This window comes from Panulirus ornatus, chromosome 6, assembly GCF_036320965.1.
Source record: "Panulirus ornatus isolate Po-2019 chromosome 6, ASM3632096v1, whole genome shotgun sequence".
Classification (NCBI taxonomy): Eukaryota; Metazoa; Arthropoda; class Malacostraca; order Decapoda; family Palinuridae; genus Panulirus; species Panulirus ornatus.
This window is the reverse complement of record NC_092229.1, coordinates 1,089,534-1,114,628: the sequence shown is the minus strand read 5'-3', so window position 1 is coordinate 1,114,628 and position 25,095 is coordinate 1,089,534. Positions and strand designations below refer to the sequence as shown.

Here is a 25,095-nt window from a genome sequence, read left to right as displayed (position 1 = left end):
GATATATAGGTATGTATACATGCGTGTGTGGACATGTATGTATATACATGTGTGTGTGGGTGGATTGGGCCTTTTTTTCATCTTTTTCCTTGCGCTAACTCGCTAATGTGGGAGACAGTGACAAAGTATAATAAATAAATAATTATGATATATATATATGGATGAAGGCAGCAAGTATGAATATGTACATGTGTTTATAAGTATGTGTTTGTGTATATATATGTATGTATACGTTAAAATGTATAGGTATGTATATGTGCGTGTGTGGGTGCATATATATATATATATATATATATATATATATATATATATATATATATATATATATGCGTGTCGTAGAAGGCGACTAAAAGGGGAGGGAGCAGGAGGCTGGAAATCCTCCCCTCTCTCATTTTTTTTTTAATTTTCCAAAAGAAGGAACAGAGGGGGGCCAGGTGAGGATATTCCACAAAGGCCCCGTCCTCTGTTCTTAACGCTACCTCGCTAACGCGGGAAATGGCGAATAGTTTAAAAGAAAAAAGAAAAATATATAAAAGGGGGTGACTGTATTGTTGACTGGTTGGTAAGGTTATTTAATGTATGTATGACTCATGGTGAGGTGCCTGAGGATTGGTGGAATGCGTGCATAGTGCCATTGTACAAAGGCAAAGGGGATAAGAGTGAGTGCTCAAATTACAGAGGTATAAGTTTGTTGAGTATTCCTGGTAAATTATATGGGAGGGTATTGATTGAGAGGGTGAAGGCATGTACAGAGCATCAGATTGGGGAAGAGCAGTGTGGTTTCAGAAGTGGTAGAGGATGTGTGGATCAGGTGTTTGCTTTGAAGAATGTATGTGAGAAATACTTAGAAAAGCAAATGGATTTGTATGTAGCATTTATGGATCTGGAGAAGGCATATGATAGAGTTGATAGAGATGCTCTGTGGAAGGTATTAAGAATATATGGTGTGGGAGGCAAGTTGTTAGAAGCAGTGAAAAGTTTTTATCGAGGATGTAAGGCATGTGTACGTGTAGGAAGAGAGGAAAGTGATTGGTTCTCAGTGAATGTAGGTTTGCAGCAGGGGTGTGTGATGTCTCGATGGTTGTTTAATTTGTTTATGGATGGGGTTGTTAGGGAGGTAAATGCAAGAGTTTTGGAAAGAGGGGCAAGTATGAAGTCTGTTGGGGATGTGAGAGCTTGGGAAGTGAGTCAGTTGTTGTTCGCTGATGATACAGCGCTGGTGGCTGATTCATGTGAGAAACTGCAGAAGCTGGTGACTGAGTTTGGTAAAGTGTGTGGAAGAAGAAAGTTAAGAGTAAATGTGAATAAGAGCAAGGTTATTAGGTACAGTAGGGTTGAGGGTCAAGTCAATTGGGAGGTGAGTTTGAATGGAAAAAAACTGGAGGAAGTGAAGTGTTTTAGATATCTGGGAGTGGATCTGGCAGCGGATGGAACCATGGAAGCGGAAGTGGATCATAGGGTGGGGGAGGGGGCAAAAATTTTGGGAGCCTTGAAAAATGTGTGGAAGTCGAGAACATTATCTCGGAAAGCAAAAATGGGTATGTTTGAAGGAATAGTGGTTCCAACAATGTTGTATGGTTGCGAGGCGTGGGCTATGGATAGAGTTGTGGGCAGGAGGATGGATGTGCTGGAAATGAGATGTTTGAGGACAATGTGTGGTGTGAGGTGGTTTGATCGAGTAAGTAACGTAAGGGTAAGAGAGATGTGTGGAAATAAAAAGAGAGTGGTTGAGAGAGCAGAAGAGGGTGTTTTGAAATGGTTTGGGCACATGGAGAGAATGAGTGAGGAAAGATTGACCAAGAGGATATATGTGTCGGAGGTGGAGGGAACGAGGAGAAGAGGAAGACCAAATTGGAGGTGGAAAGATGGAGTGAAAAAGATTTTGTGTGATCGGGGCCTGAACATGCAGGAGGGTGAAAGGAGGGCAAGGAATAGAGTGAATTGGAGCGATGTGGTATACAGGGGTTGACGTGCTGTCAGTGGATTGAATCAGGGCATGTGAAGCGTCTGGGGTAAACCATGGAAAGCTGTGTAGGTATGTATATTTGCGTGTGTGGACGTGTGTATGTACATGTGTATGGGGGGGGGTTGGGCCATTTCTTTCGTCTGTTTCCTTGCGCTACCTCGCAAACGCGGGAGACAGCGACAAAGTATAAAAAAAAAAAAAAAAAAAATATATATATATATATATATATATAGAGTGTCCCGCAGTGTATCGAGACAGACTTCCCCAGAACTTTTTTTTTAAAGGGGAAGTAAGTGTTTATAGTTGTGTTACTGGAGTGATAGTTTTCATCCATGGTGCTTTGACAAGAAAATAGTGAAATTGGAAAAAATGTAGATTAGACATTTGAAGCTTATTGATACAGTGGTTAAATTGATGAGAACAACTATTGACGTTTGTGTAAATAAATTAAACATTTCCTTTTTCCATAGCCAGAGGTTGAACCATTATGTGACATTCATTTTTTTTCATTTCATTTCAAGCTAGAAGTTTCAGTTTTCTAAATTGTTTCTTACATTTTTCATATGTATATATATGTATGTGTGTGTGTGTGTATATGTGTGTGTGTGTGTGTGTATGTGTATATATATATGTATATTATCCCTGGGGATAGGGGTGAAAGAATACTTCCCACGCATTCCTCGCGTGTCGTAGAAAGCGACTAGAGGGGATGGGAGCGGGGGGCCAGAAATCCTCCCCTCCTTGTATTTTTTTTAACTTTCTAAAAATGGGAAACAGAAGAAGGAGTCACGCGGGGAGTGCTCATCCTCCTCGAAGGCTCAGATTGGGGTGCCTAAATGTGTGTGGATGTAACCAAGATGTGAAAAAAGGAGAGATAGGTAGTATGTTTGAGGAAAGGAACCTGGATGTTTTGGCTCTGAGTGAAACGAAGCTCAAGGGTAAAGGGGAAGAGTGGTTTGGGAATGTCTTGGGAGTAAAGTCAGGGGTTAGTGAGAGGACAAGAGCAAGGAAAGGAGTAGCACTACTCCTGAAACAGGAGTTGTGGGAGTATGTGATAGAATGTAAGAAAGTAAATTCTCGATTAATATGGGTAAAACTGAAAGTTGATGGAGAGAGATGGGTGATTATTGGTGCATATGCACCTGGGCATGAGAAGAAAGATCATGAGAGGCAAGTGTTTTGGGAGCATCTGAATGAGTGTGTTAGTGGTTTTGATGCACGAGACCGGGTTATAGTGATGGGTGATTTGAATGCAAAGGTGAGTAATGTGGCAGTTGAGGGAATAATTGGTATACATGGGGTGTTCAGTGTTGTAAATGGAAATGGTGAAGAGCTTGTAGATTTATGTGCTGAAAAAGGACTGATGATTGGGAATACCTGGTTTAAAAAGCGAGATATACATAAGTATACTTATGTAAGTAGGAGAGATGGCCAGAGAGCGTTATTGGATTACGTGTTAATTGACAGGCGCGCGAAAGAGAGACTTTTGGATGTTAATGTGCTGAGAGGTGCAACTGGAGGGATGTTTGATCATTATCTTGTGGAGGCTAAGGTGAAGATTTGTATGGGTTTTCAGAAAAGAAGAGTGAATATTGGGGTGAAGAGGGTGGTGAGAGTAAGTGAGCTTGGGAAGGAGACTTGTGTGAGGAAGTACCAGGAGAGACTGAGTACAGAATGGAAAAAGGTGAGAACAATGGAAGTAAGGGGAGTGGGGGAGGAATGGGATGTATTTAGGGAATCAGTGATGGATTGCGCAAAAGATGCATGTGGCATGAGAAGAGTGGGAGGTGGGTTGATTAGAAAGGGTAGTGAGTGGTGGGATGAAGAAGTAAGAGTATTAGTGAAAGAGAAGAGAGAGGCATTTGGACGATTTTTGCAGGGAAAAAATGCAATTGAGTGGGAGACGTATAAAAGAAAGAGACAGGAGGTCAAGAGAAAGGTGCAAGAGGTGAAAAAAAGGGCAAATGAGAGTTGGGGTGAGAGAGTATCATTAAATTTTAGGGAGAATAAAAAGATGTTCTGGAAGGAGGTAAATAAAGTGCGTAAGACAAGGGAGCAAATGGGAACTTCAGTGAAGGGCGCAAATGGGGAGGTGATAACAAGTAGTGGTGATGTGAGAAGGAGATGGAGTGAGTATTTTGAAGGTTTGTTGAATGTGTTTGATGATAGAGTGGCAGATATAGGGTGTTTTGGTCGAGGTGGTGTGCAAAGTGAGAGGGTTAGGGAAAATGGTGTGGTAAACAGAGAAGAGGTAGTAAAAGCTTTGCGGAAGATGAAAGCTGGCAAGGCAGCGGGTTTGGATGGTATTGCAGTGGAATTTATTAAAAAAGGGGGTGACTGTATTGTTGACTGGTTGGTAAGGTTATTTAATGTATGTATGACTCATGGTGAGGTGCCTGAGGATTGGTGGAATGCGTGCATAGTGCCATTGTACAAAGGCAAAGGGGATAAGAGTGAGTGCTCAAATTACAGAGGTATAAGTTTGTTGAGTATTCCTGGTAAATTATATGGGAGGGTATTGATTGAGAGGGTGAAGGCATGTACAGAGCATCAGATTGGGGAAGAGCAGTGTGGTTTCAGAAGTGGTAGAGGATGTGTGGATCAGGTGTTTGCTTTGAAGAATGTATGTGAGAAATACTTAGAAAAGCAAATGGATTTGTATGTAGCATTTATGGATCTGGAGAAGGCATATGATAGAGTTGATAGAGATGCTCTGTGGAAGGTATTAAGAATATATGGTGTGGGAGGCAAGTTGTTAGAAGCAGTGAAGAGTTTTTATCGAGGATGTAAGGCATGTGTACGTGTAGGAAGAGAGGAAAGTGATTGGTTCTCAGTGAATGTAGGTTTGCGGCAGGGGTGTGTGATGTCTCCATGGTTGTTTAATTTGTTTATGGATGGGGTTGTTAGGGAGATGAATGCAAGAGTTTTGGAAGGAGGGGCAAGTATGAAGTCTGTTGGGGATGTGAGAGCTTGGGAAGTGAGTCAGTTGCTGTTCGCGGATGATACAGCGCTGGTGGCTGATTCATGTGAGAAACTGCAGAAGCTGGTGACTGAGTTCGGTAAAGTGTGTGGAAGAAGAAAGTTAAGAGTAAATGTGAATAAGAGCAAGGTTATTAGGTACAGTAGGGTTGAGGGTCAAGTCAATTGGGAGGTGAGTTTGAATGGAGAAAAACTGGAGGAAGTGAAGTGTTTTAGATATCTGGGAGTGGATCTGGCAGTGGATGGAACCATGGAAGCGGAAGTGGATCATAGGGTGGGGGAGGGGGCGAAAATTCTGGGAGCCTTGAAGAATGTGTGGAAGTCGAGAACATTATCTCGGAAAGCAAAAATGGGTATGTTTGAAGGAATAGTGGTTCCAACAATGTTGTATGGTTGCGAGGCGTGGGCTATGGATAGAGTTGTGCGCAGGAGGATGGATGTGCTGGAAATGAGATGTTTGAGGACAATGTGTGGTGTGAGGTGGTTTGATCGAGTAAGTAACGTAAGGGTAAGAGAGATGTGTGGAAATAAAAAGAGCGTGGTTGAGAGAGCAGAAGAGGGTGTTTTGAAATGGTTTGGTCACATGGAGAGAATGAGTGAGGAAAGATTGACCAAGAGGATATATGTGTCGGAGGTGGAGGGAACGAGGAGAAGAGGGAGACCAAATTGGAGGTGGAAAGATGGAGTGAAAAAGATTTTGTGTGATTGGGGCCTGAACATGCAGGAGGGTGAAAGGAGGGCAAGGAATAGAGTGAATTGGAGCGATGTGGTATACCGGTGTTGACGTGCTGTCAGTGGATTGAATCAAGGCATGTGAAGCGTCTGGGGTAAACCATGGAAAGCTGTGTAGGTATGTATATTTGCGTGTGTGGACGTATGTATATACATGTGTATGGGGGTGGGTTGGGCCATTTCTTTCGTCTGTTTCCTTGCGCTACCTCGCAAACGCGGGAGACAGCAAAAAAAAAAATATGTATATATATATATATATATATATATATATATATATATATATATACATGTGTGTGTGGGTGGGTTAGGCCATTCGTTCGTCTGTTTCCTTGCACTACCTTGCTAACTCGGGAGACAGCAACTAAGTATAATATGACATAAAATTATATATATGTTTGTAGATTTGTAGAAGTTTTCAGAAAAGAAGAATGTTGGGGAGAAGAAAGTGGTGAGAGTAAGTGAGCTTGGAAAGGAGACTTGTGTGAGGAAGTACCAAATGAGATTGAGTGCACAATGGAAAAAGGTGAGAGCAAATGACGTAAGGTGATTGGGAAGGAATGGGATGTATTTAGGGAAGAAGTGATGGCTTGCACAAAAGGTGTATGTGGCATGAGAAAGGTGGGAGATGGGGAGATTAGAAAAAGTAGTGAATGGTGGCTGGATGTGAAGCGAAAGGTGCAAGAGGTGAAAAAGAGGGCAAATGAGAGTTGAGGTGAGAGAGTATCATTAAATTTTAGGGAGAATAAAAACATGTTTTGGAAGGAGGCAAATAAAGTGCGTAAGACAAGAGAACACATGGGAACATCGGTGAAGGGGACAAATGGGAGGTAATAACAAGTAGTGATGAAGTGAGGAGATGGAGTGAATATTTTGATGGTTGAATGTGTTTGATGATAGAGTGGCAGATATAGGGTGTTTTGGCCAGGGTGGTGTGTGAAGTGAGAAGGTCAGAGAGAAGGGTTTTGTGAACAGAGAAGAGGTAGTGAAAGCTCTGTGGAAGATGAAAGCCAGCAAGGCAGCGTGTTTGGACGGTATTGCAGTGGAATTTATGAATAAGGGGGTGACTGTGTTGTTGATTGGTTGGTAAGGATATTCATTTTATGCATGGATCATGGTTAAGTGCCTTGGGATTGGCAGAATGCATGCATAGTGCCATTGTACAAAAGTAAAGGGGATAAAGGGGAGCGTTCAAGTTACAGAGGTATAAGTTTGTTGAGTATTCCTGGGAAATTATGTGGGAGGGTATTGATTGAGAGGGTGAAGGCATGTACAGAGCATCAGATTGGGGAAGAGCAGTATGGTTTCAGAAGTCGTAGAGGATGTGTGGATCAGGTGTTTCCTTTGAAGAATGTATGTGAGAAATACTTAGAAAAACAAATTGATTTGTATGAAGCATTTATGGATCTGGAGAAAGCATATGATAGGGTGCATGGAGATGCTTTGTGGAAAGTTGTAAGAGTATACGGTGTGGGAGGTAAGTTGCTAGAAGCAGTGAAAAGTTTTTACCAAGGATGTAAGGTATGTGTACAAGTAGGAAGAGAGGAAAGTGATTGGTTCCCAGTGAATGTCGATTTGCGGTAGGGGTATGTGATGTCTCTATGGTTGTTGAATTTGTTTATGGTTGGATTGGTTAGGTAAGTGAATGCAAGAATTTTGAAGAGGGGCAAGTGTGCAGTTTGTTGTGGATGAGTGGGCTTGGGAAATGAGTCAGTTGTTGTTCGCTGATGATACAGCGCTTGTGGCTGATTCAGGTGAGAAACTGCTGAGGTTGGTGACTGAGTTTGGTAAAGTGTGTGAAAGAAGAAAGTTAAGAGTAAATAAGTGAGAGTGAATAAGAGCAAGGTTATTAAGTTGAATAGGTTTGAGGGACAAGTTAATTGTGAGGTGTTATTTTGGAGATAAGTTTGAATGGAGAAAAACTGGAGGAAGTGAAGTGTTTTAGATATCTGGGAGTGAACTTAACAGTGGATGGAACCATGGAAGCAGAAGTGAGTCACAGGGTGGGGGAGGGAGCGAAGGTTCTGGGAGTGTTGAAGAATGTGTGGAAGGCAAGAACATTATCTCAGAGAGCAAAAATGGGTATGTTTGAAGGATTAGTGGTTCCAGCAATGGTTTATGGTTGCGAGGCATGAGCTATAGATAGGGTTGTACAGAGGAGGGTGTTTGTGTTGGACATGAAATGTTTGATGGCAATATGTGGTGTGAGGTGGTTTGATCTGGTTAGTAATGAAAGGGCAAGAGAGCTGTGTGGTAATGAAAAGAGCATGGTTGAGACAGCAGAAGAGGGTGTGTTGAAATAGTTTGGACACATGGAGAGAATGAGTGAGGAAAGATTGACAAAGAGGATATATGTATCAGAGGTGGAGGGAAGAAGTAGAAGTGGGAGACCAAATTGGAGGTGGAAGGATGGGGTGAAAAAGATTTTGAGCGATCATGGCCTGAATGTACAGGAAGGTGAAAGGCATGCAAGGAATAGAGCGAATTGGAACAATATATTATACCAGGGTCAACATGCTGTCAGTGGATTGCACCAGAGCATGTGAAGTGTCTGGGGGTAAACCATGGAAAGGTGTGGGGCCTGGATGTAGAAAGGGAGCTGTGGTTTTGGTGCATTACATATGAAAGCTAGAGACTGAACTTGAATGAATGTGGCCTCTTTTTTTTTTTTTTTTTTTTTTTTGTCTAATCCTGGCATTGCCTCTCTGGAGGGGAAGGATGCTATTTCGTGTGTGGCGGGGTGGTGATGGGAATGGATGAAGGCAGCAAGTATGAATATATACATGTGTACATATGCATATGTCTGTGTATGTATATGTATGTATACGTTGAAATGTATATGTACATGTGTGGGCATTTATGTATATATATGTGTATTCCTATGAGTCCACGGGGAAAATGAAACACGATAAGTTCCCAAGTGCACTTTCATGTAATAATTGCATCATCAGGGGAGACACGAGAGAAATATAAGTCAGTTGATATACATCGAACAAACGAAGTTAGGGCGCCATTTGGTAAACATGTTTACTAAATGGCGTCCTAGCTTTGTCTCTTCGATGTATATCAACTGACTTATATTTCTCTCTTGTGTCTCCCCTGATGATGTGATTATTACACGAAAGTGCAGTTGGGAACTTATCGTGTTTCATTTACCCGGTGGACTCATAGGAATATCTTGATCACACGCAAAATTATGATCCTTTCCAATATATGTGTATGTGGGTGGGTTGGGCCACTAATCTTCTGTTTCCTTGTGTTACCTCACAAACACGAGAGGTAAAGTGTGTGGAAGAAGAAAGTTGAGAGTAAATGTGAATAAGAGCAAGGTTATTAGGTACAGTAGGGGTGAGGGTCAAGTCAATTGGGAGGTGAGTTTGAATGGAGAAAAACTGGAGGAAGTGAAGTGTTTTAGATATCTGGGAGTGGATCTGTCAGCGGATGGAACCATGGAAGCGGAAGTGGATCATAGGGTGGGGGAGGGGGCGAAAATTTTGGGAGCCTTGAAAAATGTGTGGAAGTCGAGAACATTATCTCGGAAAGCAAAAATGGGTATGTTTGAGGGAATAGTGGTTCCAACAATGCTGTATGGTTGCGAGGCGTGGGCTATGGATAGAGATGTGCGCAGGAGGATGGATGTGCTGGAAATGAGATGTTTGAGGACAATGTGTGGTGTGAGGTGGTTTGATCGAGTAAGTAACGTAAGGGTAAGAGAGATGTGTGGAAATAAAAAGAGCGTGGTCGAGAGAGCAGAAGAGGGTGTTTTGAAATGGTTTGGGCACATGGAGAGAATGAGTGAGGAGAGATTGACCAAGAGGATATATGTGTCGGAGGTGGAGGGAACGAGGAGAAGAGGGAGACCAAATTGGAGGTGGAAAGATGGAGTGAAAAAGATTTTGTGTGATCGGGGCCTGAACATGCAGGAGGGTGAAAGGAGGGCAAGAAATAGAGTGAATTGGAGTCATGTGGTATACAGGGGTTGACGTGCTGTCAGTGGATTGAAGCAAGGCATGTGAAGCGTCTGGGGTAAACCATGGAAAGCTGTGTAGGTATGTATATTTGCGTGTCTGGACGTGTGTATGTACATGTGTATGGGGGGGGGGGTTGGGCCATTTCTTTCGTCTGTTTCCTTGCGCTACCTCGCAAACGCGGGAGACAGCGACAAAGTATAAAAAAAAAAAAAAAAAAAAAAAAAAAAGAACATGAATGATTATTATACATTTTTTTCCAAAAGAAGGAATAGAGAAGGGGGCCAAGTGAGGATATTCTCTCTAAGACTCATTCCTCTGTTCTTAATGCTACCCCGCCAATGCAGGAAATGGCTAATATGTATGAAAAGGCTTCAAGAGTATATGGTGTGGGAGGTAAGGAGGTAGAAGAAGTGAAAGGTTTTCACCAAGGATGTAAGGCATGTGTATGAGTAGGAAGAGAGGAGAATGATTGTTTCCCAGTGAATGTCGGTTTAGAGCATGGGTGTGTGATGTCCCCCTGGATGTTTAAATTGTTTTTGGATGAGGTGGTTAGGGAGGTAAATGCAGGAGTTTTGAAGTGAGGGGTGAGTATGCAGTCCATTGGGGATGATAGGGCCTGGTAAGTGAGTCAGTTGTTATTCGCTGATGATACAGCTTTAGTGGTTGATTCATGTAACAAACTGCAGGTTGGCGACTGAGTTTAGGAAAGTGTGTGAAAAGAATAAGTTGAGAGTAAATGTGAATAAGAGCAAGGTTATTAGGCTCAGTAAGATTGAGGGACAAGTTAATTGGGCTGTAAGTGTGAATGGAGAAAAATTGGAGGAAGTTAATTGTTTTAGATACCTGGGAGTGGACTTAGCAGCAAATGGAACCATGGAAGTGGAAGTGAGTTATAGGGTGGGGGAGGGGGTGAAGATTCTGGGAGCAATGAAGAATGTGTGGAAGGAGAGAACGTTATTTTAGAGAAAAAAAATGGGTATGTTCGAAGGAATAGTATTTCCAACAATGCTATATGGTTGTGAGGTATGGGTTATAGTTAGGGTTGTATGGAGGAGGGCAGATGTGTTGGAAATGAAATGTTTGCGGACAAAATGTGGTGTGAGGTGGTTTGACCAAGTAAGTAATGAAAGGGTAAGAGAGATGTGTGGAAAGAAAAAGAGTGTGGTTGAGGAGCAGAAGAGGGTGTGTTGAAATGGTTTGGACATATGAAAGAATGAGTGAGTAAAGATCGACAAAGGAGACATATGTGTCAGAGGTGGAGGGGACAGGAACAAGGAGAAACGGGAGATCAAATTGGAGGTGGAAGGATTTAGTGAAAAAGATTTTGAGCGAATGGGGCTGTTTCCTGTGTTAGCGAGGTAGCACCAGGAAACACACAAAGAATGGCCCATCCACTCTTACACATATGTATACATAAATGCCCATACAAGCACATGTATGCACATATACATAGCAACATATACATACATATGCACAGACATATACATATATACACATGTTCATATTCATACTTGCTTGCCTTCATCCATTCCTGGTGCTACCCAGCCCCACAGGAAACAGCATTGCTACCCACTGCTTCAGTGAGGTAGCACCAGGAAAACAGACAAAATAAAGGCCACATTCTTTCACACTCAGTCTCTAGCTGTCATGTGTAATGCACTGAAACCTCAGCTCCGTATCCACATCCAGGCCCCACAGACCTTTCCATGCTTTACCCTAGACGTTTCATATACCCTGGGTCAGTCCATTGACTGCATGTTAACCCCAGTATACCATATTCCAATTTGCTCTATTCCTTGCATGCCTCTCACTCTCCTGTATGTTCAGTCCCTGATATTCAGCAAGATGTCTGGTAGTCTGTGTCTTCTCTAACATTTACTGAAACATCATATAAAACTTAAGTCTAAGTATTGAGCCCCAGATGTTCTGAGTTAATTAGGGTTACAGGTTACATAAGAGGAAAATTCATGTTTGTTTTTGCCCTGTTTATGTTTTCATCATTATTTCAACAATATTGCATTTATAAAGATACCAAGTTTTAGCTTGTATGCGGTTCATATAGAGGTGAACATATTTTAAAGCCCTGATCTAACCCTATGTATCACACTTTTAATCAAAATATGTCTCCTTGTGAATATAGTGTAAACTAAAAGGCCTTAGTTAACTAAATCATCACTTACTTTGATAAAACTTGTTTAGCTTGTTTAGAAAATCATATTTTTTATCTTTTATCAGCTTTATGTATGACTGGCTGAAGTTAGAGGGTCCAATGTCTATCAATGATGCTCGTCTGAGACAACACGTTTCAGAAAATTTCCATGAAGAGGCTCGCAAGTATGTTAACCACTGTGGAGGTATTAAGGATTTTCTAATGCAGTCTGTTAAATTTGCCATGATTGACGATGTTATCTGTGTCAGAGACCATGTTGTTCAAGCTCAAGAGCTCATCTGCAAAGATATTATGAACAGAATGACTACTTCCAGATATCTCATCAAGTACACGTGAGTGTAGAGTTTTAGATTTTCTTTTTAAATTATGAACACTATATAGCATTATCAGAGATAAGTATTGTTTTTCATTAGATTACAAGCCAACTGCAGTTAAAAGAATATTTCTCAACTGTTACATAAGATATTCATTGATGGACCTTCATCCTTGCTTGCATCTTCTGTTTAGGATATTAACCCTTACACATTGAACCTGTAATCATTTTTAGACATAAACAACAGCTAGAGACTGATTGTGAATGAATGTGGCCTTTTTTGTCTGTTTTTCTGGCATTACCTCGCTGAAGCAGAGGATAACGTTGCTGTTTTCCTGTGGGGTGGGGTAGTGCTGGAAATGGATGAAGGCAAGCAAGCATGAATATGTACATTTGCATGTATGTAATGTCTGAATATGTGTATGTATATATATATATATATATATATATATGTAGATGCATAAATGTTGATATGTGTATGTATGTATATGTGCATGTATGGACGTTTATGTACATAGATGTGTGTATGAGTGGATGGGCCATTCCTTGTGTTTCTTGGCGCTATCTCACTGACGCAGGAAATTACGATCATGTATGATAAAAGAAATTCTAGCTATTTTGCGAAGTAACCCAATATTTTATGAACATGAATGCTGTTTTTGTGATGTTTTTCATAATTTTTTTCAGAGATGGTCGAAAAGCAAAAAAGTTTACTCATCTTTTAGATGATTCCAAAAGCACCTGTTCTTCTACATCATCAACTTCACAGTTAGCAGGTTCTGGGGTATCTTATGCCTCAAGGGGTACCTCAGACTCTACAGTCTCAGCAACAAAATATGTGAAAGGAGAGATGAACAATAATAAGACTGTTTTTAAAACTTCTTTGAAGATATCACCAGATGGTTTAGAGGAACTTGATACACTTGAGGTGAGATATAGATATGTATTTATAAAGATTATGAACTTCCCTGGGTTTTATATGTCAAAACATCAATCTAGAATTTAATTGAATACAGTATACCTGATTGCAGTCATTTTATCACTGATCTTATGCTCTCGTCTTTAAAGCATGTATGAAAGCCTTTAGGATGGGCATAGTCTTGTAAAATATACAGCAGATAATAGGTTGGTAAAAAAAGATAAACTGTGGATGAGGTGAATGTTCCTGAAGGTGCAAGGAGGACAGATAAACCATGGAGAGGTGGATAGTTGTTGTGAGGGAAGTGGATGGGGCTTTCCCTATTGAAAAGTTGCAATTATATAGATTATTTCATATAACTATTCTGGTGTGTGAACTGAGGATTTTTAACTCATTTATTGTGGCTACTCTAAATACTAAGTATAGTGCCAATGTGGTAAGTAGAAGATGGTAGCCAATGACCAGGGAGGTATATTTTCAGTACTATCCACCTGGATATTGGGGAGGTTAGTGACAGCTGTGTAGTGAACCAGCACTTTGGTGGTAGCTTTCTTTTCTTTCTGCCTCACCCACATGTGGCTTCTAGCATTTTGTCCACAAACGTATAATTTCTTTTTGTTATACAGAACATTTGACAACACTTAACTCTCATAAGCTGGAGCACTAGATAGAAACATTAGGTAGAATTAGTGGGTAGGAACATAAGGCAGGAGCGTTAGGTAGGTGGGAACCTCTGGAAACACCGCACTATAGTTGCCCTCAGCTAGAGGCCTGTAAAGGGTGAGGCACTAAAGGCAAAGAAGTGGCACTGGAGTTCAGTAGTTATAAAGACTATTGTTGTGGCCACCCCCTTGAGGGAGTTCCAGATGGGAACAAGTGTCAGAGATATAGATAGTTTGATAAATACTCTCAGTAAGTACAGTATTGAAAAAACTATGTATATTTTCCTGTACTATTCTGTTTTCTTTCTGAAACAGATACCTACAAAAAAAAATTTTGAGCAATCAGGGTCTGAACATGCAGGAGGGTTAAAGGTGTACACAGAATAAAGTGAATAGGAACGATTTGGTTTACTGAGGTCAATATGCTGTCAGTGGACTGAACCAGAGCACATGAAACATCAAGGGTAACCCATGGAAAGGTTTGAGGAGTCTGGATGTGGATAGGGGGCTTTGGTTTTGGTGCATTACTCATGACAGCTGGAGACTCATCTGTTTCCTGGCACTGCCTCACTGATGCAGGGAAGAGCATTCAAGTACAGTGATAATAATGATGATATGTACATATATAAGTGGATGGGTCTTTCTTCGTCTGTTTCCTTGCACTACCTCACTGATGCAGGAAACAGAGATGAAGTTGATTTTCTTAATATATCAAGGAAGAAAGAATGCTTCCCATGTATTCCCTGCATGTCATAGAAGGTGACTGAAAGGGGAGGGTGCAGGGGGCTGCAAAAATCCTTCCCTCCAGTTTTCACTTTTCCAAAAGATTGAACAGAGAAGGGAGCCAAGTGAGGATTTTTACTCTAAGGCTCAGTCTTCTGTTGTTAACGCTGCCTGGCTGATGTAGGAAACGGTGAATATATATGAAAAAATATATATGAATGGATGTATCTTGGGAGTAAAGTTAGGGGTTGGTGAGAAGACAAGAGGAAAGGAAGGAGAAGCACTACTCCTGAAGCAGGAGTTGTGGGAGTATTTGATAGAGTGTAAGAAAGTAAACTCTAAATTGATATGGGCAAAACTGAAAGTGGATGAGAGATAGGTGATTATTGCTGCCTATGCACCTGGTCATGAGAAGAAAGATCATGAGAGGCAAGTGCTTTGGAAGCAGCTGAGTGAGTGTGTTAGCAGCTTTGATGCACGAGACTAGGTTATAGTGATGGGTGATGTGAAAGCAAAGATGAGTTATGTGGCAGTTAAGGGTATAATTAGTGTACATGGGGTGTTCAGTGTTGTAAATGAAAATGGTGAAGAGCTTGTAGATTTGTGTGCTGAAAAAGGACTGGTGATTGGGAATACCTGGATATACATAATTATATGTATGTAAGTAGGAAAGATGGCCAGAGAGCGTTATTGGATTACGTGTTAATTGATAGACACGTGAATACATAAGTATATGTGTGTAAGTAGGAGAGATGACCAGAGAGCATTATTGGATTACATATTAAATGATAGACACGTGAAAGAGAGACTTTTGGATGTTAATGTGCTGAAAGGGGCAACTGGAGGGATGTCTGATCATTATCTTGTGGAGGTGAAGGTGAAGATTTATAGGGGTTTTCAGAAAAGAAGAGAGAATGTTGGGGAGAAGAGAGTGGTGAGAATAAGTGAGCTTTGAACAATCACATGTTTACCAAATGGCGTCCTAGCTTCGTCTCTTCAATGTATATCAACTGACTGTTATATTTCTCTCTTGTGTCTCCCCTGATGATGTGATTATTACACAAAAGTGCACTTGGGAACTTTTCGTGTTTCATTTTCCCCATGAACTCATAGGAATATCTTGATCACGTGCAAGATTGTGATCCTTTCCATCATGTCTATATGTATGTGAGAAATACTTAGAAAAGCAAATGGATTTGTATGTAGCATTTATGGATCTGGAGAAGGCATATGATAGAGTTGATAGAGATGCTCTGTGGAAGGTATTAAGAATATATGGTGTGTGAGGCAAGTTGTTAGAAGCAGTGAAAAGTTTTTATCGAGGATGTAAGGCATGTGTATGTGTAGGAAGAGAGGAAAGTGATTGGTTCTCAGTGAATGTAGGTTTGCGGCAGGGGTGTGTGAGTCTCCATGGTTGTTTAATTTGTTTATGGATGGGGTTGTTAGGGAGGTGAATGAAAGAGTTTTGGAAAGAGGGGCAAGTATGAAGTCTGTTGGGGATGAGAGAGCTTGGTAAGTGAGTCAGTTGTTTTTCGCTGATGATACAGCGCTGGTGGCTGATTCATGTGAGAAACTGCAGAAGCTGGTGACTGAGTTTGGTAAAGTGTGTGGAAGAAGAAAGTTAAGAGTAAATGTGAATAAGAGCAAGGTTATTAGGTACAGTAGGGTTGAGGGTCAAGTCAATTGGGAGGTAAGTTTGAATGGAGAAAAACTGGAGGAAGTAAAGTGTTTTAGATATCTGGGAGTGGATCTGGCAGCAGATGGAACCATGGAAGCGGAAGTGGATCATAGGGTGGGGGAGGGGGCGAAAATCCTGGGAGCCTTGAAGAATGTGTGGAAGTCGAGAACATTATCTCAGAAAGCAAAAATGGGTATGTTTGAAGGAATAGTGGTTCCAACAATGTTGTATGGTTGCGAGGCGTGGGCTATGGATAGAGTTGTGCGCAGGAGGATGGATGTGCTGGAAATGAGATGTTTGAGGACAATGTGTGGTGTGAGGTAGTTTGATCGAGTAAGTAACGTAAGGGTAAGAGAGATGTGTGGAAATAAAAAGAGCGTTGTTGAGAGAGCAAAAGAGGGTGTTTTGAAATGGTTTGGGCACATGGAGAGAATGAGTGAGGAAAGATTGACCAAGAGGATATATGTGTCGGAGGTGGAGGGAACGAGGAGAAGTGGGAGACCAAATTGGAGGTGGAAAGATGGAGTGAAAAAGATTTTGTGTGATCGGGGCCTGAACATTCAGGAGGGTGAAAGGAGGGCAAGGAATAGAGTGAATTGGATTGATGTGGTATACCGGGGTTGACGTGCCGTCAGTGGATTGAATCAGGGCATGTGAAGCGTCTGGGGTAAACCATGGAAAGCTGTGTAGGTATGTATATTTGCATGTGTGGACGTATGTATATACATGTGTATGGGGGTGGGTTGGGCCATTTCTTTCGTCTGTTTCCTTGTGCTACCTCGCAAACGCGGGAGACAGCGACAAAGCAAAAAAGAAAATAATGTTCTCGACTTCCACACATTCTTCAAGGCTCCCAGAATTTTCGCCCCCTCCCCCACCCTATGATCCACTTCCGCTTCCATGGTTCCATCCGCTGCCAGATCCACTCCCAGATATCTAAAACACTTCACTTCCTCCAGTTTTTCTCCATTCAAACTCACCTCCCAATTGACTTGACCCTCAACCCTACTGTACCTAATAGCCTTGCTCTTATTCACATTTACTTTTAACTTTCTTCTTTCACACACTTTCCCAAACTCAGTCACCAGCTTCTGTAGTTTCTCACATATATATATATCTTTCTTTCTTTCTTTCAAACTATTCGCCATTTCCCGCATTAGCGAGGTAGCGTTAAGAACAGAGGACTGGGCCTTTGAGGGAATACCCTCACCTGGCCCAATTCTCTGTTCCTTCTTTTGGAAAATTAAAAAAAAACGAGAGGGGAGGATTTCCAGCCCCCCGCTCCCTCCCCTTTTAGTCGCCTTCTACGACACGCAGGGAATACATGGGAAGTATTCTTTCTCCCCTATCCCCAGGGATAATATATATATATATATATATATATATATATATATATATATATATATATATATATATATATATATATAATATATATATATATATTTTTTTTTTTTTTATACTTTGTCGCTGTCTCCCGCGTTTGTGAGGTAGCGCAAGGAAACAGACGAAAGAAATGGCCCAACCCCCCCCCATACACATGTATATACATACGTCCACACACGCAAATATACATACCTACACAGCTTTCCATGGTTTACCCCAGACGCTTCACATGCCTTGATTCAATCCACTGACAGCACGTCAACCCCGGTATACCACATCGCTCCAATTCACTCTATTCCTTGCCCTCCTTTCACCCTCCTGCATGTTCAGGCTCCGATCACACAAAATCTTTTTCACTCCATCTTTCCACCTCCAATTTGGTCTCCCTCTTCTTTTCGTTCCCTCCACCTCCGACACATATATCCTCTTGGTCAATCTTTCCTCACTCATTCTCTCCATGTGCCCAAACCACTTCAAAACACCCTTTTCTGCTCTCTCAACCACGCTCTTTTTATTTCCACACATCTCTCTTACCCTTACGTTACTTACTCGATCAAACCACCTCACACCACACATTGTCCTCAAACATCTCATTTCCAGCACATCCATCCTCCTGCGCACAACTCTATCCATAGCCCACGCCTCGCAACCATACAACATTGTTGGAACCACTATTCCTTCAAACATACCCATTTTTGCTTTCCGAGATAATGTTCTCGACTTCCACACATTCTTCAAGGCCCCCAGAATTTTTGCCCCCTCCCCCACCCTATGATCCACTTGCGCTTCCATGGTTCCATCCGCTGCCAGATCCACTCCCAGATATCTAAAACACTTCACTTCCTCCAGTTTTTCTCCATTCAAACTCACCTCCCAATTGAATTGACCCTCAACCCTACTGTACCTAATAACCTTGCTCTTATTCACATTTACTCTTAACTTTCTTCTTCCACACACTTTACCAAACTCAGTCACCAGCTTCTGCAGTTTCTCACATGAATCAGCCACCAGCGCTGTATCATCAGCGAACAACAACTGACTCACTTCCCAAGCTCTCACATCCCCAACAGACTTCATACTTGCCCCTCTTTCCAAAACTCTTGCATTATATATATATATATATATATATATATATATATATATATATATATATATATATCTTTCAAACTATTCGCCATTTCCCACATTAGCGAGGTAGCGTTAAGAACAGAGGACTGGGCCTTTGAGGGAATACCCTCACCTGGCCCAATTCTCTGTTCCTTCTTTTGGAAAATTAAAAAAAAACGAGAGGGGAGGATTTCCAGGCCCCTGCTCCCTTCCCTTTTAGTCACCTTCTACTACTCGCAGGGAATACGTGGGAAGTATTCTTTCTCCCCTATCCCCAGGGAATACTATCTTAGATATCTAATATATTTATATGTAAGTTTCCAGATTACACCTGCTCTGGGTTACACCATGAGTGAAATGTAACATTTGACAAGGCTGTATCATTTTAAGTACAGTCTCATCAAAGAACATTTCTGAGCAAGTGGTGGTAGTTCAGTCTCTGGCTGCAGAAGGAATCTCTTGCAGAAATTGACACTGGGGTAATAAATTATAGACATCTTTAATATGGCTATATCATTATCAGTTAACAGAGTAGTTTAGTTACAAAACTTTTTGCTTCATCAGTCTATCCTGTCCACCTACTGAATGTAGTGCAGTCTTGGGCTGCAGGAACTCCTAAAAAAGTAGTAGTGGGAGCCCTGGTTGTGGATAAGGGGCTCTGGTTTTGGTGTAGTATACATGACCGAGCAAATGTGACCATTTATCTTATTTCCTACTTGTTCGCCATTTCCTGTGCTAGCGAGGTAGCACAAAGGATAGACAAAGAACGACCTTCACTCTCGTCCATTCTCTAGTTGTCGTGTAATGCACCAAAAGCATAGCCCCCTATCCACAACCAGGGTCCACAGACCTTTTCATGCATTTCCCCGTCTGCTTCATATGCTCTGGTCTAGCCCAGTGACAGGATGTCGCCCTCTGTAGACCAAAGCGATCCAATTCACTGTGGAAACCCTTCACCCTCCTGCATGTTCAGACCTTATGCACTCAAAATCTTGTTCACTTTCTTCTTGCTCTATGAGTTCCTTCTATTTTTTGGAGGCATATGCAACACACAGGAAGCTGGCCATGTCCATTGGTCAGGACCTTGGGTCATAAAGTGTAATGGAGTGTGTGTATGTGCGTCTATGAGCAGAAAGGGCTGGGCAAATGAATAGTAGGTGTTCTGTATTTTCTATGCAGCAGTTGCATTAAGGGATATGCTGGTGTCCTTTGCAGTGTTGTCCAGTGTAGATGGTTGTGTTACATGTTTTTAAGGGGAAATGTGGCTTCTGATGGATGTATGGCTGGTAGGCACTTGTTTAATGGCATTTAGTTGTTATTAAAGTGAGTATGCATTTTGGCAGTGTTGTACTTCCAGCAGGTAGGGGATCAGTGAGTAGAGGTTACTCATGTGTGAGAAAGGGAAAGTTTTTTATATTGAGCTAGTGCTGGTGGTTACGTGTAAAGGGGTATGGGTGCTGCAGCAGAGATCTAAGTAGACAGTGATTGTTCAAAGTGCTCTATTTTCTGTGGTTTATATATATATATATATATTTTTTTTTTTTTTTTTTTGCTTTGTCGCTATCTCCCGCGTTTGCGAGGTAGCGCAAGAAAACAGACGAAAGAAATGGCCCAACCCACCCCCATACACATGCCTTGATTCAATCCACTGACAGCACGTCAACCCCGGTATACCACATCGCTCCAATTCACTCTATTCTTTGCCCTCCTTTCACCCTCCTGCATGTTCAGGCCCCGATCACACAAAATCTTTTTCACTCCATCTTTCCACCTCCAATTTGGTCTCCCTCTTCTCCTCGTTCCCTCCACCTCCGACACGTATATCCTCTTGGTCAATCTTTCCTCACTCATTCTCTCCATGTGACCAAACCATTTCAAAACACCCTCTTCTGCTCTCTCAACCACGCTCTTTTTATTTCCACACATCTCTCTCACCCTTACGTTACTTACTTGATCAAACCACCTCACACCACACATTGTCCTCAAACATCTCATTTCCAGCACATCCATCCTCCTGCGCACAACTCTATCCATAGTCCACGCCTTGCAACCATACAACATTGTTGGAACCACTATTCCTTCAAACATACTCATTTTTGCTTTCCGAGATAATGTTCTCGACTTCCACACATTCTTCAAGGCTCCCAGAATTTTCGCCCCCTCCCCCACCCTATGATCCACTTCCGCTTCCATGGTTCCATCCGCTGCCAGATCCACTCCCAGATATCTAAAACACTTCACTTCCTCCAGTTTTTCTCCATTCAAACTCACCTCCCAATTGAATTGACCCTCAACCCTACTGTACCTTGCTCTTATTCACATTTACTCTTAACTTTCTTCTTTCACACACTTTACCAAACTCAGTCACCAGCTTCTGCAGTTTCTCACATGAATCAGCCACCAGCGCTGTATCATCAGCGAACAACAACTGACTCACTTCCCAAGCTCTCTCATCCCCAACAGACTTCTTACTTGCCCCTCTTTCCAAAACTCTTGCATTCACCTCCCTAACAACCCCATCCATAAACAAATTAAACAACCATGGAGACATCACACACTCCTGCCGCAAACCTACATTCACTGAGAACCAATCACTTTCCTCTCTTCCTACACGTACACATGCCTTACCTCCTCGATAAAAACTTTTCACTGCTTCTAACAACTTGCCTCCCACACCATATATTCTTAATACCTTCCACAGAGCATCTCTATCAACTCTATCATATGCCTTCTCCAGATCCATAAATGCTACATACAAATCCATTTGCTTTTCTAAGTATTTCTCACATACATTCCTCAAAGCAAACACCTGATCCACACATCCTCTACCACTTCTGAAACCACACTGCTCTTCCCCAATCTGATGCTCTGTACATGCCTTCACCCTCTCAATCAATATCCTCCCATATAATTTGCCAGGAATACTCAACAAACTTATACCTCTGTAATTTGAGCACTCACTCTTATCCCCTTTGCCTTTGTACAATGGCACTATGCACGCATTCCGCCAATCCTCAGGCACCTCACCATGAGTCATACATACATTAAATAACCTTACCAACCAGTCAACAATACAGTCACCCCCTTTTTTAATAAATTCCACTGCAATACCATCCAAACCTGCTGCCTTGCCGGCTTTCATCTTCCGCAAAGCTTTTACTACCTCTTCTCTGTTTACCAACTCATTTTCCCTAACCCTCGCACTTTGCACACCACCTCGACCAAAACACCCTATATCTGCCACTCTATCATCAAACACATTCAACAAACCTTCAAAATACTCACTCCATCTCCTTCTCACATCACCACTACTTGTTATCACCTCCCCATTTGCGCCCTTCACTGAAGTTCCCATTTGCTCCCTTGTCTTACGCACTTTATTTACCTCCTTCCAGAACATCTTTTTATTCTCTCTAAAATTTAATGATACTCTCTCACCCCAACTCTCATTTGCCCTTTTTTTCACCTCTTGCACCTTTCTCTTGACCTCCTGTCTCTTTCTTTTATACGTCTCCCACTCAATTTCATTTTTTCCCTGCAAAAATCGTCCAAATGCCTCTCTCTTCTCTTTCACTAATACTCTTACTTCTTTATCCCACCACTCACTACCCTTTCTAATCAACCCACCTCCCACTCTTCTCATGCCACAAGCATCTTTTGTGCAATCCATCACTGATTCCCTAAATACATCTCATTCCTCCCCCACTCCCCTTACTTCCATTGTTCTCACCTTTTTCCATTCTGTACTCAGTCTCTCCTGGTACTTCCTCACACAAGTCTCCTTCCCAAGCTCACTTACTCTCACCACCCTCTTCAGGTACCCATTTTTTCAACCAGCCCCTAAGGGGGGATGAAATGCTTGGTTGAGTGTGGACTAACTGATCTAACCAGGACTCATACCTCTGTGCTTTGCCCTGGGTGGCCAGTGAATGCTTCATGGTCAGGAATGCTAACAGCTACACCATGGGAGTCCATTTCTGCAGGAGTCTCTTAGTCATCCTTTCCCAACTCACCCTCTCCATATGTTCAAACCACCTCAGCACACCCTCTTCAGCCCTCTCATACACATCCCTCTTACTTCCGCACCTCTCTGTTAGCTTATCGTATCTTATTTGATCAACCCATCTTACACCATGTATTTTCTTTAAACATTTCATTTCCTACACATACACCCTATTCATTACAGTTTTATCCAAATCCCATGTCTCATGTCTATATAGTACCAGTGGGACTATTATGCCATCTAACATACCCATCTTTGCCCTTAAAGAGAGTTACCTTTGTTTCCACACACTCGTCACTTTTTTCTGTTTGTAGTCATATCCACTCCCAGGTGTCTATAACACCCTTATTTCATTAAATCTCTCCATTCAAACCCATGTTCCAAGTAATCTCTTTTCAGACACTCTACCAAACTCAAACACCAAATTCTGCATTTTCTCACTCAAATCTTTCATCAACACTGAATCATAAGCATACAGCAGCTTACTCACCTCTCAGACCCCCCACCCTCAGCAGACTGAATAAGTGCGCCTCTCTCCAAGATGCCTTGATTCACCTCCCTTGCCTGCTACTTTCCTTCATTTTCTCTGCCTCCTTACATGATCTAACAAGCCCCCAGGTAACCTTCTCACAGGCCATAACATACACACTACTTATCAGATTTTTACTTACCAGGGACATATCAGTAATGTTCTTGCCCATGTTTTCCTCTCTGAGTCTGTTCCTTGTGTAATTATGGGTGATTTTACATTTAAAGTTTTACTTGCAACACTAATATTTACTGAAGTTTTTGATGGAATGATATTTTTTGTTTTAGAATTAATGATGAATTGGAATCTTTTAATGTATTTCAGATTCCCAGCGTAACCCTTAATGCCACTGCAACAAAGTTTCACCCTTGTAGTAATGAGCAGTTTGATGAAGGAGAGGTGAATGTTTGGCCTACAGGTAAGATTATGTATCACATAACCTTAATTTTTATGACCTTTTTATGCAATAGAATATTTTATCTCATATTATTCCAGTTGTTTCTCATCTGTTAGTCCATTGCACCTGAGGCTTGTTTTGAAAAGAAAGTCATTCAAAAGCCCTCTTATTTTCCTGTAGAAGATTTTTTTCGTCGTACTTGATTGCCATTTCCTGCATTAGTGAGGTAGCACCAGGAATAGACAAAGACTGCATCCACTGACATCCATTCTCTAACTGTTATGTGTAATGCACCGAAACTACAGCTACATATCTCCAGCCAGGCCCCACATACCTTTCCATTGTATACTATGGATGCTTCACATGCCTTGGTTTAGTCCAATGGCAGCACAGTGATGCCAGTATACCACATAATTCCAAGTCATGCTATCCCATGCACACCTTTCATCCTCCAGCATGTTCAGGCTCCACTTGCTCCAAAGCTTTTCTGCACCATCCTACCATCTCCAGTTTGGTCTCCCCATTTTCCTTGTTCCCTCCACTTCTGACGAATATGTCTTTCCTAACATTGTTCTTTTGCCAGACAGTTATTTTACAATTGATGATTAATATAGTGGGACAGGGTTCTGAATTAAACATCGTTTAGGGTAGTGACTTCAGATCAGGTTCTGTTACTGATGAATTAATTTTGAATCTTCACAGCAAAGATAAGAAAATTTGATTTAGCTTTATGTTAAGAATTGCTTTTCATACTTGATCCCCATTCCCCACCGCAGTGAGGTAGCACCAGAGACAGACGAAGAAAGGCCACATCCACTCACATTCATTCTATAGCTGCCATGTGTGATGTACTAAAACCATAGCTTCCTATCCACAACCATATGGTTTACCCTTGACACTTCACTTTCTCTGGTTCAGTCCCTTGATAGATCATTGACCCAAGTAAACCACATCATACCAATTCACTCTGTCCCATGCACACCTTTCATCCCCCTGCATTTCCAGGCCCTGGTTGCTCAAAACCTTTTTTTACTCTATGCTTCCATCTTCAGTTTGGTCTCCTTGTTCCCTCCACTTCTAACACATATATCCTCTTTGTCAACCTTTCTCCAGATGAGCAACCCATTTCAACACACCCTCTTCTACTTTTTGAACCAAGCTTTTTTTTTTTTTATCACACATCTCTCTTACGTTTCATTACTTAATACATCAAACCTCCTTACACCTCAAACATTTCATTTCCAACACAACCACCCTCTTCTGCACAGCCTTATTTGTAGGCCATGCCTTGCATCCATGTAATATTGTTGGGACTACTGTTTCTTGAAGTATATCTATTTTTGCCCTCCATGATAACATCCTATCTTTCCACACATTCCTCAGTGCTCCCAGAACCTTTACCCCCTCCCCCATCCTATGACTCTCTTCCACTTCCATGATTCCATTTACTGCCATGTCCACTCCCAGGTATCTAAAACACTTCACTTCCTCCAGTTTTTCTTCATTCCAACTTGCATCCCTGTGAAGCTGTCCTTCATCCCTGCTAAACCTAATAACCTTGCTTTT

The 25,095-nt window shown here is 41.7% G+C and overlaps 1 protein-coding gene across 1 annotated transcript in view; it reads left to right on the top strand.

Moving 5' to 3' along the window:
• Nucleotides 1-25,095, top strand: part of LOC139749260 (uncharacterized) — a 481,728-nt gene that overhangs the window by 261,883 nt on the left and 194,750 nt on the right. Inside the window, exons 25-27 of the mRNA XM_071662996.1 lie at nt 11,881-12,147; nt 12,816-13,056; nt 23,457-23,550. Coding sequence (XP_071519097.1) covers nt 11,881-12,147; nt 12,816-13,056; nt 23,457-23,550 — 602 coding nt within the window. The remainder of the gene's footprint in view (nt 1-11,880; nt 12,148-12,815; nt 13,057-23,456; nt 23,551-25,095) is intronic.